General features: G+C 40.7%; 2 protein-coding genes across 2 annotated transcripts; both read left to right on the top strand.

Moving 5' to 3' along the window:
• Positions 1 to 1,275: 1,275 nt before the first annotated feature.
• LOC147860094 (putative arabinosyltransferase ARAD1) lies at positions 1,276 to 3,702 on the top strand. Its single transcript, XM_087325131.1, has 2 exons — positions 1,276 to 2,666; positions 2,998 to 3,702. Exons 1-2 carry the CDS (start codon positions 1,359 to 1,361, stop codon positions 3,532 to 3,534), a joined length of 1,845 nt encoding a protein of 614 aa, XP_087181257.1. The 5' UTR covers positions 1,276 to 1,358; the 3' UTR covers positions 3,535 to 3,702.
• Positions 3,703 to 13,698: 9,996 nt separating this feature from the next.
• On the top strand, positions 13,699 to 16,615 carry LOC147860093 (large ribosomal subunit protein uL16-like). Its single transcript, XM_087324957.1, has 5 exons — positions 13,699 to 13,829; positions 14,341 to 14,659; positions 15,543 to 15,725; positions 15,861 to 15,942; positions 16,416 to 16,615. The coding sequence occupies exons 1-5, from the start codon at positions 13,820 to 13,822 to the stop codon at positions 16,488 to 16,490; spliced, it is 669 nt and encodes a 222-aa protein (XP_087181083.1). The 5' UTR covers positions 13,699 to 13,819; the 3' UTR covers positions 16,491 to 16,615.
• The last annotated feature ends 406 nt before the right edge of the window (positions 16,616 to 17,021 follow it).

The following is a 17,021-nucleotide window of genomic DNA, read 5'->3' as shown; positions in this document are numbered from 1 at the left end:
CCACATCGTTCCAAATCGTGCTTCTTGTTCATGCTCTAGGTTTTCCCATATGGATTATGGTAACTTTAGTTGGCATCATGGGTTGCTTTTTCAAAACAACCATGTTTACATTCCCAATGATTCTTACAATTTCTCATAAACTCTCTTCAAGTTTTCATCCTAAAACCGATGGTCAAACAGAACGCACAAATCAAACATTAGAATAGTATCTCTATGGATGATTGCCAAATGACATGCATCCATGCACCCAGTGGCACACAACATGTATGCCCAGTGGTGATCATCCGTGATCCCATGTATGTTATATAAGTAGAAGATTTGCTTAGTGTATTGTTGAACCATTCATTTGTTTGGTACCCCTCATTTGTTTCTTTGATCTATAATTCCGTATGTTTTGCTTAATTAATTAGTTAGACTCTAAACACAAGCCCAATAACGAGAGTGCGCATGATTTCTAGTTAGACTCTAACACAACCCCGGTAGCGAGAGTGGGCATGACAGCGGCATCAGGGGGTGGTTCATGTGCCACCATGGTGGTGAGTCGAATGGAGGAGGAGGCATGTTGTGAGGAGGAACCAAACATGAGGTTTCTTTCGCTCAACCCCCACATGGGTAGTTCGCGGACCCATCTTTTGATTCATTGTCTGGGAAAGGGAGCTTGGATTGACATCATCACACACCTAGAATGAAATGGATGGATGGCCAAGAATAGACAGAGGACCCAAGGCTAAATAAAAACTAAATGAATGGATGGATGAATGAATGGCAAGAAGGAGAGGAGAAAGAGACACTTGGTCTGTTTGTTCGTTTTGTATGGTTTTGTGATGTTTGTGTTGTGTGGGACATACCCCCCCAACACACACACACACAAAAAAACAAATTGCTTTCTGATTTGCTTTCCTTTGTTTTCTTTGCTTTTGTTTGGGTCGCGGCAAACACACACAAAAAAACCCTTCCCCTGTTCTCTCTCTCTCTCTCTCTCTCTCTCTCTCAGATCTCTCTGTGCGACTCAAAACAGAGCTTTTTCTCCCACCTGCATCTTTTTCTTCTTTTCTTTCCCATGAGTTGAGCTGGAAAGCACTCTCTGTCTCTGTCTCTGTCTCTATCTCTGTCTCTCTCCCTGTCAAAATTCAGTGGTTTAGGGTTAATTTTGGTTCTCTCTCTCTCTCTCTCTCTCTCTCTCTCTCTCTCTCTCTCTCTCTCTCTCTCTCTTCTACAACCCATCCCCACAGTTTAGGGCTTCCTTTCTTGTTCTTCTCCACAATGCTGTTTACTTGGTTAAATTACCAAACAATTCTTCTTCTTCTTCTTCTTCTTAGCTGCTTCTAACCCTCTCTCATTCTCTGCCAAATGAAACAATGTCTTCTTCTTCTTCTTCTTCTTCCTCCTCCTCCTCCTCCTCTTCCTCTTCCTCTTCCCCTTCCTCTTCTTCTAATTCTGAGCCATTGCCTACAAAGGCATTATTAGGGCGCCCCAGCAATCGACATCAACAAATCTCTGTCAAACGAAGAAGAACAGTCGTCGCCATCGTCTTGACTCTATCACTGTTAATCTTGTTAGGATCCATGTTTTCCATACAATCAGCATCCCCTCAGGAGCTGCTCAGCCAAACGCCCCGGAACTTTTCGATTCTCAGGTCGGCTTCGGCCTCGGCCTCGGCCCAGGATTCGGCTTCGGCCCAGGATTCCTACTCAGGAATCAAGAGAATGATGGATTCTCGTGTGGAAGGAATCTCGTGCACCATGGGTGGGGTGCTCTCTGAGACAATCACACCAAAGGTAGTTGAAGGCTCTTCCTCCAAGAGCCAAGGAATGACCTATGTAGAAGCAGGAATCTCTACTTACAGTACCATTTGTAGCAAGAAGAAGAAGAAGAGGAAGAGGAGTAAGGGGAATGAATCATCATCATCATCATCATTATCAATGAATCCTCCTCCTCTGAAGATCTTCATGTATGATCTTCCTCCTCAGTTTCACTTTGGCATGATCCCAACCAGCACCTATCACCATAGCCACCCCCACATCATATGGCCAGACCTTAATTCCAGCACCTCAGGATATCATTTCTCGGAGAATTCATCATCACCATCACCATCATCACCACCATCGTGGCCCGACACATTGCCGCGATACCCAGGCGGGCTCAACATGCAGCATAGCATCGAGTACTGGCTCACCCTCGATCTCCTCTTGTCCCGGCACGATCCGGGTGCCCCGTGCCGCCTGGCCCTCCTCGTGGACAACCCGAAAGACGCCGACCTCTACTTCGTCCCTTTCTTCTCGTCCCTCAGCTACAACCGGTACACGCGGCCGGCTGAGCCCTCGCCCCCGCCCAACAGGATACCACCTCCCCCGGACAAGAATGTCCGGCTCCAAGAGGAGCTCGTACGCCTGCTCTCGGGGTACGACACGTGGACACGGTCGGGCGGGAAAGACCACGTGATCGTAATGCACCACCCCAATAGCCTCCACGTCGTGAGGGAGCGGCTACACCAAGCCCTCTTCATAGTGTCGGACTTCGGAAGGTACCATCCTGACATAGCCAATGCGGGTAAAGATGTAGTGGCCCCTTACAAGCACATGGTCCCGACATTTGTCGACGACGACTCGAGCTTCACAAGCCGGAAGACCTTGCTCTTCTTCCAAGGAGCCATTGTGAGGAAAGGGGTAATTAAAATTATGCCCCAACTTTTTAAACATTTTTCTAAATTGTGTGGCTTTTTGCTTCTTCTTGATGGTTATGATTTCACAAGTTTAGACATTGATTCCCTCCCCACCCCTCATGTAAGAAACCATTGGGAGGTTTAAATATATCTTTAATTGTATGTGCTTCTTTTTCTTTGGAATTCTCACACAAGAAGTTATATATAGATAAAGTTGGGACAAGTGGGAAGATTAGATGTCTATATCTTCTTGTGTTACTACTCCCCTTGTGGTTTCTCATCACGAGGTCAATCAGATCCCACTTCGATCTAACACAACACCTTTGGCCTAACAGGGTGGCGTTATCCGTCAACAACTTTACGAGATGCTAAAGGATGAGCCCGGCGTGCATTTCTCTACGGGCACCACACAAAACAACGGGATACAAAGTGCCTCCGAGGGCATGAGGTCCTCCAAGTTTTGCCTCCACCTCGCGGGCGACACCCCGTCGTCCAATCGGCTTTTTGATGCGATTGTTAGCCATTGCATCCCCGTAATTATTAGTGATGAGATTGAGGTTCCCTTTGAAGAAGAATTGGATTACTCCGACTTTTCATTGTTCGTGAAATCAAGCGATGCACTTCTACATGGGTTCTTGATGGCATTTCTCCGGAGCATCGACGAGAAAACATGGACTCGTAAATGGATGAAATTGAAGCAACTCGATTATCATTTTGAGTATCAGTTCCCTGCTCTCCCGGACGATGCTGTGAACATGATTTGGAAGAGTGTTGCTAGGAGGATTCCATCGATCAAGCAATCTCTCAACAAGTCCAAACGTTTCTCGACATCGAGGATATTTAGCAAACATTTTTCATACCCTAATGTATAAAGTTTTGTGGATGATTTGGTAGCACATTTGATGTATATAAATACACCTTGATAAAAGCTAAAAGTTGTAAAGGTATAAAACAACAATATAATTTACAAATCTATTTTGTTGCACTTTAATGTATTATGTGCATAAAATAATCAATAAATATCTAATGGTACATGACAACATTTTAGTGCTCAAAATTATTATTGTGGTGGAGCTTCTAGCTCAAAATGAATGAATGCACATGCTATTTGTAAATTGTAATAATGATCAATCTCCTCTTGTGGGACAACAATGAAGAAAGGTTGCTTTCGAGGGACAATATCATTTCAACATTACCTAGACTGCCAATCACATGTCAACAAGTATTAGGGAATTTGTGCACTTTCTTGACTTAATTGATATTGGTCCCTTCAATCTTAATCGAATGATTTAATTGATATTAGTCCCTCCGATCTTATTTGCATTGTCAAAATGTTAAGTTTTGCATTTTAATACGCATCCGTTTATTTTGCTTGGGTAGCTTAGAATCTAGTTCTAGATGTTGTTTTGAATCATCAATAAGCATGCAGTTTTTTTACCCCCTAGCACACACATCCATTTATTCTCTACTATTTAACCTCATTATGTTAGGAGTAGCTCAATGTGGGCAACCAAAAGAATGACCTACCATTTTTGGCCATGTTGTCTTGCAACAAGTTGTTATTTGATTGTGTCCAAGACTCAATACTAAATATGAACATAGAATTAAATGCATAATACGTCATTTATACATGTTCTCTTTATAACATTTGCCCCTCTAGATCGATATAGTTGTCAATTTGCCATTTATATTTGTATTTTATCATTGATGTTCATCATCTTCCCTTTTCATCATTGGCAACTTTGGACTTGAATTGGAAGCAATAAGGAAGTTCATATTCGCCTCGTTAAAGATTGATGGCACAATCATAAGGTTGATGTTTTGGGAGATTTGCAACCTTGTCCTTATTGAAGACATACTGGAATGCTTGATACTTGATTGCAAGTAAGATAAGTGACTTTTGTGGATTCGGGGTTGACGTTGTTATACCGGAAATGTAAACGTTTCTTCTTCCTTTACCTCATTGCGTAAGCTTTGTAGAGATATTGTGAAGATTTGATGGCAACTCTGGACTTGATTTGAAAGCAATAAAGAAGTTCATATTCTCTTGGCTGAAGATTTGATAGGACAATCATAAGTTTGCTACTCTGGGAGACTTGTAGCCTTGTCCTTATTGAAGACATACTGGAATGCTTGATACTTGATTGCAAATAAAATAAGTGACTTTTGTGGAATCGGGGTTGACGTTGTTATATTGGAAATTTAAACGTTTCTTCTTCCTATACCTCGTTGCGTAAGCTTTTGTAAGATTTGATGGCACCTCTAGACTTGAATTGGAAGCTGGTGAGATATCAAGCTCAACTAGATTTAGTTAATTAGTTAACACACATAACTTAGTAGTTACCTAGATAGAATCTAGTTAGTGTGTTACCCTTAGAGCCTTAAATAGGATTTTGTACTTGAGTGGGATACATTGTAGATCCTTCACTCCCATGTTCATTTAATATAGGACTTTGTACCTATATTCTACTCACACATGTGCACCTTTGCACATGAGATCAGTGTTGGGGAAAGTCTCTAACCCCTACCGGAAATTTTCCTGCTTCTTATGAACTTAATCGGAATTTAAAATTTTAACCGGTCACTTTCCTATCAGTGGTAATATCAATGGGAACATGTTAAGGAATTATTTTAGCACATACCAAATCAAATAAATTTTTCTAGCACAATACAAAATGAAAAATAAATCACAAAATGTTGTGGGCCATACTATACCAATGATGTATAGTATGTTGGACTACCATAATCTACAAATTCCATTTACAAGGAGAAATAAATATACACAATCCATGTATTCTAAAGAAAATAAGCAAATTAAAATACCTAGAGATTAGGATATATGGAAGATTACAAGGCAATAAAGGATCAAGTTTCCACTATGGATCTTCCAATCTATCAAAAAATAAAGAAGAAAGAGGAAGGCTCAAATTAGCCTGCACGCACATGTAGTCACATAGGAATATAAATGAAATTGAGTCAATGCACACATTAATAAGGATAAGTTGTCGAAGTAGATCCATTAATAAGGATAAGTTGGAAAGAGAAATGTAATTTGAAATGTGATGGGATACTCATTGTTCCATTAAGGTAGATTGCATGCCATATGATCATAATAATCAAAGTTTTTTTGAAACCAAAAAATGAAAGGAGTTATAAGGTTCATTCATATCTAGCTCGAGTTTTCTCATAATAACCTACAAATAATGTACAAATAACCTACATGTTCTGAAAAAATTGGAATAAGCCTTATGTTGACTTGGCAGGAAAATTCATCCATACATGAAAATGTATAAACTCAAACGAGAAAGAAGTTTACATGTTGAAAGCACATAACATACACACATGCACACACACAGGGAGAAAAAACAAAAAAGGGAGAAATTGAAACAGAAATGTAGGGAAAAACCGGAACATGTTGAACTACGAAACTAAATGATGCAATTGTATATTGTGTATAGAAACCTCCTTCCCTTGTGTCTTTCTGGTGGCCGGGCCAAGCAATTGCCTTGAATCCTCCAAAGCCAGGCAATGCTCTTGGGCGTAAGATGTTCATGCCTAGTTACAATTCTAATTACGCATCTCCAACAATTCAACAATTTTGGCTTCGATCATAGCCTAAAAAGAGAATCATGATTTTGATCCCATGGACGAACGGACGCTTCCACACACACAAACACAAATGCAATTGGGAGAGATTTTCTTCGAGTGACCATTGCAAACTCCTTCTTCTTTGTCTACTACCGCACCATATAAAAAGCAATTACCACCATAGTCGTAGCATCTCCCCTGCTCTCTGCTCTGATTTGAAAGCTCTCTCTCTCTCTCAACAATGCAAGGAATTTAGATTTTCATAAACGTTGTAACCTCGTGCATTCATTCATTATATCAATGCATTGTTTCTTGATTATGAATACCATCACAAGTCCCTAATACTAAAAAATATGCACTCACCCCACAATATTGAGTAGCTCGCGGCAAGTGGCAATCACTGAGCAACAAGGAAGAACCAACGAGCAATGATCAACAATCAACAAATATATATAGAAAATATGATGTAGCTGCAAAAATGTGTGACGTTGATGATAGTATTTCTTGGTTAAATCATTTCAATATTGAGTTTGCATTATATCAGGCAGTAGAGTGCAGGGAAGATGTGGACGGTTCTTAAAAAAAGAACAGATCATGATAATCATCATCAGAATTGGATGAATGTATGGATAATAATAGAAAGTCTATCAGATGCAAGTTTACATATTTTCCATGCATAAATTCTCACACATACACCTACTTGCATGCATGACAAACATACATCCACACATTATATATGTCTATTGTTGAGAGATCAAGCTCAACTTAGTTTAGTTAGTTAGTAAACCATGTAACTTCGTAGTTACCTAGATAGAATCTAGTTAAAAGTGTTGACTATAACACCTTAAATAGGACCTTGTACTTAAGTGGGATATTCTAGATCCTCCACTCCCAAGTACATTTAATATAGGACTTAAACTTTTGTACCTATATTATCCTCACACATGTGCATCCCGCATCTTGTGTTCTTCATAAGTGTATCTCTTTGTCTCTTCCTTTCACACACATACACACACATATCACTTAATCTTCTGCTTATCAATTAATCACATAATTATGTACTAATTAACCCTTGCTTAATTACTTACCTAATTCTTAACGTGGTATCAGATCATGTGGTTTAGCACATCTACTAAGCCCATCCGCCTCTTCATAATTGTGTGTTCGAGACGCCGACGACAAAATCCGGCCATCGGCCACCGTAGTGCCGCAACATAGCACGTGTCGTGATCGAAGGAGAACACACGACAATCAACCTGAACACACAAATAGGTAGCTCGCTCCCTAGCGAAAAGCTAGATCAGAGCAATTATTCATCTTGGGAGTACAAGATGACCCAATACCTCATCGGCCAAGGGTATTGGAGCTACATCAACGATGCTCAAGAAAATCGACCCGACCCAAAGAACGCCGACTACTCAACATGGGAGCAAGCGGCTAGTCGAGTCATGTATTGCTCGGCAACATGTGTCCACGACCACATGCTTAGCCACATTCGAGACGCCAAGACGCCTAAAAAGGCGTGGGAGAACTTGAAGAAAATGTTCACCGCCAACACGACCGCCCGAAAGCTTCAACTCTGACAAGAGTTGAACAACATTCAGCAAAAAGACATGTACGTGTCGGACTACACCGCCAAGATCAAGAGCATTTGCGACTCGCTTGGCTCCATCAAAATAAACGTCGACAAAGACGAGATGGTTCAAGTATGCTTGGGCAGCCTTGCACAACGATTCGACTCGTTGAGGACGGCAATCTTGGCAAGGGTAAACCCTCCTTCGTTCTTCGACCTCCAATCAATGTTATTAGTTGAAGAGAACCATGTCTGAACCAAGATGAAGACGTCGGAAAGACAAATGTTCTTCTCAAGTTCGGACAGTGGCCGAGGACGAGGTCACGGCAGTAGCAGAGGCCAATTCGGCCCATCACATGAAGGAAACTCAAACCGTCAAGGAAGCCATCAAGGAACCTTCGGAAGATGGGGGAGATTCCATGCCGAACAAGGTCGGCAAATGAGGCCCGCAACTTGCAACTATTGCGGAAAAACCGGCCACCGCGAGGAGTGCCGAAAAAGAAGCGAGTTAGCTTCGACAAGTCGACAACTCACGAATTACGCCACAAACTCCAAATACGATGACTACGGCGGACTATTCGTAATGAGGCATAGAGCAAACTCTATGTTGGCCTCCGACTCCGCAAGCACCTCCAACTCGGAAGACGTGTGGTTCGTCGATTCCGGCGCCTCACATCACATGACATTCCACAAAGAGTGGTTCAATGACTTGCGTACACCGGATCGACCCGACTTCATAGAGACGGGAGACAATGTCCTATTCGGGAAAGAAGACGAACAAACTTGCATCAAGAATGTCTTGCACGTGCCCACAATAACGAAGAATTTGGTCTCGGTCGGCCAAATCGTGGAGCAAGGCATGCAAGTACGCTTCAACAATGACGGATGCTTCATCGAGAAAGATGGCCGACTCATAGCCAAGGGACGGAGAGATGGTCAAATGTTCATCCTCGATTCGAACGAAGTGAAATCGGCAATGTATGCTAAAGGTCCCAAAACCGAGACAAACATTGAGTTGTGGCACAAGAGAATCGGCCACATCAACCTCCAACGGCTCTGAGCTATGCAAACAAAGGAAGTCATCATCGGACTTCCGACATTCGAGTCAAAACGAGTCGACCGAGTATGTGAAGCGTGTCAACTCGGCAAACAACATCGACTCCCATTCCCGAAGGAGAGACACGCGAGCAAAGGCCTCCTCGACATCATACACTCAGATGTATGGGGACCGGCTCAAATGCCGACAATCGGCGAATGCCAATTCTACGTCACCTTCATCGACGACTACTTGTGCTACATGTGGATTTTCCCAATGAAGAAGAAGAGTGAAGTGTTCTCCTACTTCCAAAAGCTCAAGGGCCAAGTCGAAAAAGAAACCGGTCGGCACATTCGATGCCTACAATCAGGTGGAGGCAAGGAGTACTTCTCCGATAAATTCACTACCTACCTCCAAAGTGAAGGCATTTGGAGAGAATTCTCATGCTGACACACACCCCAACAAAATGGAGTCGCCGAAAGGAAGAATCGGCAAATACTCGAGGTAGTACGGGCCATGTTACATGAGAAGCACATGCCGAATTTCTATTGGGCCGAAGCGGCATCCATGGCCTTCTATCTCATGAATCGATGCACCACTAATGGAGTGCATGAGCTAACTCCATATGAGCTCCTCGTCGGAAGGAAGCCGATCCTATCGCACCTCAAGGTGTTCAGATGCATTGCGAATGTATGCATCCTGAACAAACAACGACAGAAGCCCGATGCAAAGTCGAAGGAATGTATCCTCATAGGATACTCATCTGAGAAGAAGGCATACAAGTGCTACAACCCTTCTACCCGAGTGGTTTGGGTAAGTCGAGATGTAATCTTCGACGAGTCTGCATCCTAGTACGCACCAGAGACAACTTCGACTCTGACTCCCCTCGACCCGGAATCCGCCGAACAAGAGGTAGAAGATGGAGATCGCTTCGAACACATGTTGAAAGAAAGTCTTATTACGACAAGACCTAGTGGGCCACAAGAGCCCCCACGTGACCCAAGCATGTCGTGGCCAAGTACGAACTTGGACAAAGGCAAAGTTAAGATGCCCGAATACGAAGTCGATCACCATGACGACAAGGATTTGGATGTGCCAGCTCCCTCACTAGACAGTGAGTTCGGTGTACCCATCATGCGAACACCCGGAGCAAAGAAGGCGCTCACATCGGCAAGCGAAAAAATTCGATGCTCATCTAGAGCTAAGAACCCAGTCACCTGGCTCGGCTACAACGAGTACATGGCCCATCACTATGCCTTCACGATGAAGGTAGCAGCCGAACAAGAGCCCAAGAGCTCCACCGAAGCGGCTCGTGACCCACGGTGGGTGGAAGTAGTCAGCCTTCGCCCACAATCTACAAGCCTTCGTCACCGGCTTGAGGGGGAGGACCCAAGATCGCCACGACGAAAAAAGCCGAAGGCCAGACGGAAGCCGCATAGAAGCCGACATCGAAAGTCGGACAACGCTGAAAGCAGAACCGGATGTCAAACACCTCACACTTGAGCTTAAGGGGGCGTGTTGAGAGATCAAGCTCAACTTAGTTTAGTTAGTTAGTCAACCATGTAACTTCGTAGTTACCTAGATAGAATCTAGTTAAAAGTGTTGACTATAACACTTTAAATAGGACCTTGTACTTAAGTGGGATATTCTAGATCCTCCACTCCCAAGTACATTTAATATAGGACTTACACTTTTGTACCTATATTATCCTCACACATGTGCACCCTTGCACATGAGATGTATATATACCTCATTGTAGATATTTTTGTATTTGATAATGATAATGATAATTTAATATAGTTACTCATCCCCCATCTTGTGTTCTTCATAAGTGTATCTCTTTGTCTCTTTCTTTCACACACATACACACGCACATCACTTAATCTTTCACTTATCAATTAATCACATAATTAGGTACTAATTAACCCTTGCTTAATTACTTACCTAATTCTTAACGTCTATATTAGTCTACCCTAAGGCAGAGAAGATGATGACTCCAACATAGGCAATGCAGAGCATAGAGAGCTCATATGTCTTCTTTAGAAGCCCATTCCTGCACTTGCAAAATGTCACTTGGCGCTTTGGCGTGCTCTCAATGTGTCTCGCGCTTGATGAGATGACACCACGCTTCAATGGGATACTTGTACTACTCCTCAGAGGCCGAGGAGGTGGATCTTCGAAAATGGATGACGAGGCAGAAACAGTTGAAGAAGGAAAAGGAGGGGACGGTCGAAGAATCGCCATTAAAGATGATGAACAAGACGTCCTCTTCGCAAGAGCACGATGATGAGATGGAGACCAAGGAGGAATCAGAGAACTAGATGATGCAACATGAGGATTTCACTTACGAGAAGAAGACGAAGAAGTCAACAAAGATAGCAAATGAGGAGGAGGAGGGGGGGGGTTTATAGTAAGAGAAGATGAAGCAGTCGATATAGAAAAAGCTATGGGGTCTGCTGTTACTGCTGAGAATGAGAATTTGCTCCACTCATACCATGTGTAAACGTCGAGAGAGAAACAATAGAAAAAGGGGGAAATTGAAACAAAAAAATGAGGGAAAAAGGAGGAAAGAGGGGAAATACTTTTTTTAACCTTTCTTTTTATAAAAACTATATAAATAGCCGGTTCGAAAAATATGAACTGGTTAGATTCCAGTTGACTAGAAAACCTGGCCGGAATCAATTCCGGCAATCCCCCACATTGGGCGGCAAAAGTCCCAATGTAACCGAAACGTTGACACAGTTCCTGGGACTTTTGCCCAACATTGCATGAGATGTATATATACCTCATTATGGGTATTTTTGTATTTGAAGATGCTCATTAATATAGATGAAAGGTCTTTAGCTACACTCTTGTTAATCATCCCCCATTTACAATATTGTTCATAAGTGTATATTCCTCTCTCTCTTCTTGTCACACAAATACACACACATATCACATAAATTTTCGTTACTTAACCATTCACATAATTAGTCACTAATTAACCTAGTTAATTACGTAATTATTAATAGAAGCAATAAAGAAGTTCATATTCTCCTGGCTGAAGATTGATAGGACAATCATAAGGTTGATGTTTTGGGAGACTTGTGTAGCCTTGGCCTTATTGAAGACATACTAGAATGCTTGATACTTGATTGCAAGTAAGATAAGTGACGTTTGTGGAATCAGGGTTGACGTTGTTATTACTTGAAATTTAAATGTTTCTTCTTCCTATACCTCACTTGCGTAAGCTTTTGTAGAGATATTGTGAAGATTTGATGGCAACTCTAGACTTGAATTGGAAGTAATAAGGAAGTTCAATATGTGGTTCTTCTAGTATTCTAGGATAACTTGTTTTTTGTAATCAATCGCAAGGTTGTGAGGCTCAAACCAAGGTAAGATCGAGGACAATCAAATGCCAGGACTCTGGGTGTCATCGTGTCCTTGCCTCTATTTTCTTAGATTCAAGAACTAACTCTTGCTTCATGGACTGAGATTTCACTTTGACAAATAATATCCTATTAAAAACACTCCATTCTCCAACATTTGTCACAATTAGTATATGGTCAACATAGTGCCTTTGAAGACATAATTGAAGTGCTGAGTCAATTCATGTAGTTCTCGGTAATTTGGCATGTGTGATCTCATTCAAGTTGTGCCACAAAACCCCTACTACCTTGATTCGATGAAGTAGAACCATTAATGTGCATGGACTCTACAAATTCTGGTTTATCCAACCAAATGGCTCCTATATTTGATTGGATTTACTCGTTTAACCCTTTATCAAGATAACTTAGTACTTCAAATCGACTTGATGGTGTAGGTCTACTAGGATTATTATATGTAAATAGAGAGTCAAGATCAAACTTAGTACTAGCACTTACTTGGTTAACTTGACATCTAGGTTGATGACAATTTATCATTATGTGTCATGGGCCACCACAATATAGCCGTAGACGGTTCGCCCAACATCGTTACTTTTCAGTTTTTGAAAAGGGTCATCGACCATGTGTGGTCTCAATCTCCATTGGAGTAGTCCATCTGTTGAGGCCTACATAGTTCGAAATGATGGTAACGTTGTCACAAACGCATATGTTTGCTCAAATGTAGGTTGAGACTATTGTTGACGCTTGTTACTTTTGCTCGAATAAATTGTTGTCATATTGTACGGTTCAACTAATTGCCTTAGTAAGCAAATTGGGATCTTTGTGAAATGTGAGAAGTAGGTCTTTGACATAAACGAAGAGGGAATATTTTCTCGAGTAATGGCACAAACCAAGATAATGTTGTACTAATTAATAAAGTATCCACAACCTTATTCGTGCTGAATTAGTTAAATATCAATTGAGATGCATTTGTAATACTAGACACACCTCGTGTGGGACTTCCCTAAACATTATAAGCATGCATGTCAATTAGTGAATGGAACTTTCTTGAACATTATTGAGCATGCATGTATTGAGCAATCGTCAAATGGCTCATGAGAAGGAAACAACGCCAATCAATGAGATGCTCTAGCCTGCGGACCTGTTAACTCTGATAATACTTGCCAGCCATGTAATGCAGCATTTGGTACACTGTGCAGAGCGCAACCTCAAAAATCGGGGGTCGCTTGAAGCCCAGAAGCCGAAGGAGTATGTATGTATGTATGTATATCGGCTATTGTTCCATAGATGAGGTTCTCTCTCATTCTCCTCGGGTCTCGGGTCTCATAGGTCATATCTGACCTCCGAAGACGATAATATAATCTATCTGTCTATCGCTTTATGGGCTCTCAAAAGTTTGGGTACATACTCTCTTTTTGGGCCTCTTCCCTCTCAGTTTCTTTTGTTTCTCATGGTTTTGGGCGTCTCTGGTGTGAAACCATTTTCCTCATCAGTCTGTCTCTCTGCATTTAGGGTTTCTCTTCTCTTCTCTCCTTCTCCTTCTCCTTCTCCATCTTCCCTTCTGCGGCGTTCCTGCTTCGCCAATCTCTATCGCCATGGGCCGAAGTAAGCTCTCCATCTCACCCCTTTTGTTTCTGTTTCTGTTTCTGTTTCTGTTTCTGTTTCTTCTGCCTCCGCCTTTCATATCGTTGCCCCCGTTTAAGCAGGGAGTTTTTTGTATTTCATAATCCATGTCAATGTTATCTGTGTTTCTGTTGCAACTTTGAAATAGAAACAAAATCTCATTTTAAAATTTTTTTTTCATTGCGCGTTTCTTTTGCAACTTTGGATTCTTGAATTTGAAAATGGTAGATTAATCTTCCACATATTTTTGAATTACCGTGGCTTTGATATGCTTAAACCAATTCAGCTTGTTGGACAAAAAAAATTATTCTTTTATTTGTTTCTGCGAATTACTGAACATGCTTTATCAGACATTATAGCATGAAGTCTGGGAGTTTTTTATTGTTGTCATTCAAAGGTGTAACATGATTCATTCAAAATTTGTCCATCCTGAATGGATAGGTCTTGTGCTTCTGATCGGATTTCACATTGAGTTTTTGTTTTTGTTTCACAGGACCCGCAAGATGCTACCGTCAGATTAAAAACAAGCCATATCCGAAGTCGAGATACTGTAGAGGTGTGCCAGACCCTAAGATTCGTATCTATGATGTCGGGATGAAGAAGAAGGGTGTGGATGAATTTCCATTCTGTGTTCATCTTGTCAGCTGGGAGAAAGAGAATGTGACGAGTGAAGCTTTAGAGGCTGCTCGTATTGCTTGTAATAAGTATATGACTAAATCTGCGGGTAAAGATGCCTTTCATCTCCGTGTTCGAGTGCATCCATTCCATGTCCTTCGTATCAACAAGATGCTTTCTTGTGCTGGAGCTGACAGGTCAGAGATGAGCTCCTTTTTTCTGGATTTGTGTGAAAGATGTGTAAGGTTAAATATTTGTAGTAAGAATCGAACAGCAAATGTGTTTGTAAATCTGGGCCGTCTTGTTTCATTGATGATAATCACGCTAGTAATTTGCTTGTAATTAGAGATTTTGTCTGACATTCGTATAGATGATGAATTTTGAGATAACACCATCTGATTAATCAGCGTAGATTTTTTCTATTAGATATTGTAATCTGCTTCTATGGGGATGGTATAGTAGATATTGTAATCTACTTCTATGGGGATGGTAAAACTGTGACGACAGTTTTTTTATCCAAGGTCAATTGCCATCTGTTTTCATGCAGATGATCAAGCAACATTTTATTGAAATGTCATTACTTGATCAACCAGTGTAGGGGTTTCTGATGAGATGTCATCAATCGCTTCTGTAGAGATGATAGAATTGGGAACGTATATTTGATATGAGATCAATTGTTTGCTTCTGTTCAAATGGGAGAACAGTGAATGTGTTTGTGATGAGAGGTTATCTGCTTTTTATGAGTTCATTTTTGTCGGATTGTGCTTGTAACGATAGAGTGAATGGTCATCATCAGATTCTAGTGAATGTGTAGACGTGGATGAATAGCTAAATATGTTTCTGATGCAAGTTAGTAGAGGTGATAAAATTGCAAATGTGATTTATTGGTCATGTCACTTTTGATTGGCTATAGTGGTGAATATATTTATTATTACATTATCATCTAGTTGATACGACTGTTAATTTCATTTGAATAGAAAATGTTTATGTTGATAAATTGGATAAAACTGTTAAACTTTTTCAATTTGATGATGTTATAAATCAGTGTTGTCTGCTTTTCTCTTGACTTTTTTGCATTAGGCTTCAGACTGGTATGAGAGGAGCTTTCGGAAAACCTCAGGGAACATGTGCACGAGTCGCTATTGGACAGGTTCTCTTGTCTGTACGCTGCAAAGATAACAATGGAGTCCATGCTCAGGAGGCTCTTCGTCGAGCAAAGTTCAAATTCCCAGGACGTCAAAAGATCATTGTGAGCAGGAAATGGTAAGTTTCAAATCTTCTAATTTTATTTTTCTGCTAAGATTTAGTTTATCTATATCTCTGTTCTAATTTCTGTAAGACATGGTAAAAATTTCACTTACATTTCATAATATAACTTTTGCTGATATGAATTTTTAGGGGATTCACAAAATTCTCCCGAACTGACTATGTCAAGTGGAAGGAAGAAAACAGAATTGTCCACGATGGTGTGAATGCAAAGGTGATTAATTTGTTATATCCTCTATTCAAAACTAATCTGTCCCATCCCTAAAATGGTCTTAGCAACCCTTTTTAATGACTTTTTATGGCTATTTGAGAAAATATATTTCCCTTTCTTCCTTTTTATTTGAGGGTTGATTAGGAGGGTTTTGGGAAATAATAGATGCAGACAAAACATTGTGGGAAATTAATAAGTACTCAATTGTGTTTTGGAGTATTTCCCTGTTTTTTTATCAGCATAACATTTCTTTTTTTTTGAGTTTATAAAAAACGTTTAGTCTATTGGAGTATTCATTCCATCTCATCTCATCAGCTTCACTACTTATGTGTTTTTAACGCAAGGTTTAATCTCTTACTTGTTTCTCATATATATGTCTTCAGTAGCAAAATTGCAGTTGTGATGTGTCTGTTATATTGATAATTGCAGTTGTGATGTCTGTTATATTGATTTATTCTATGTGTTTGTTTTTGCAGTTGCTTGGTTGTCATGGACTCTTGTCTCGACGGAAACCTGGAGGTGCTTTCCTTGAGGCTGCAGTTTCAGGGTAAAAGGAGGCATAGACAGCTTTTGTGACAAAAAGAATTCACGATTATGTTTTTTTGTTTTTACGAGGATGAATTTAGCTCGAGATAAGAACTTTTGAATTTATTTGAGGCTTAAATGTTTTGGTTTTTGGTTATTATGTGCATGAATGTTAGATGGTTCAAGTATTTTGAATTGTGAACTTTAAGTTATAGTTTTAACATGATCTGTATATTCATTCTATTGGATTCGTAATCTATCTTTTGTATATTAGTAGTGATCCAAGCCTCAAGGGTACGTATAGGGGATATAATTGCTTAGGAGAAGAGAATTTATATGCCCTTATTATCACATGAGTACCACAAAAGGCTACTTGAAAGATGAATACTCAGAAACTGTGAGATTGCAATAATCTGTGATTTTATTTAGAAATATAAAAGGTCCTTTTGTGACTAGGGAAGAGGACGATTATAAAATAGTTTTGCAAAAGACATAATTCCCAATATTGGGACAGGCTGCTGCATGTTAGCCCCCATTAGGGTGTTTATGTGCAGTCC

The sequence above is a fragment of the Azolla caroliniana genome, unplaced genomic scaffold, assembly GCF_043228905.1.
Source record: "Azolla caroliniana isolate FFs.n. ecotype wild unplaced genomic scaffold, voAzoCaro1.0.p SCAF_9, whole genome shotgun sequence".
Taxonomy (NCBI): domain Eukaryota; kingdom Viridiplantae; phylum Streptophyta; class Polypodiopsida; order Salviniales; family Salviniaceae; genus Azolla; species Azolla caroliniana.
This window is presented reverse-complemented; position numbering and strand designations above follow the sequence as displayed.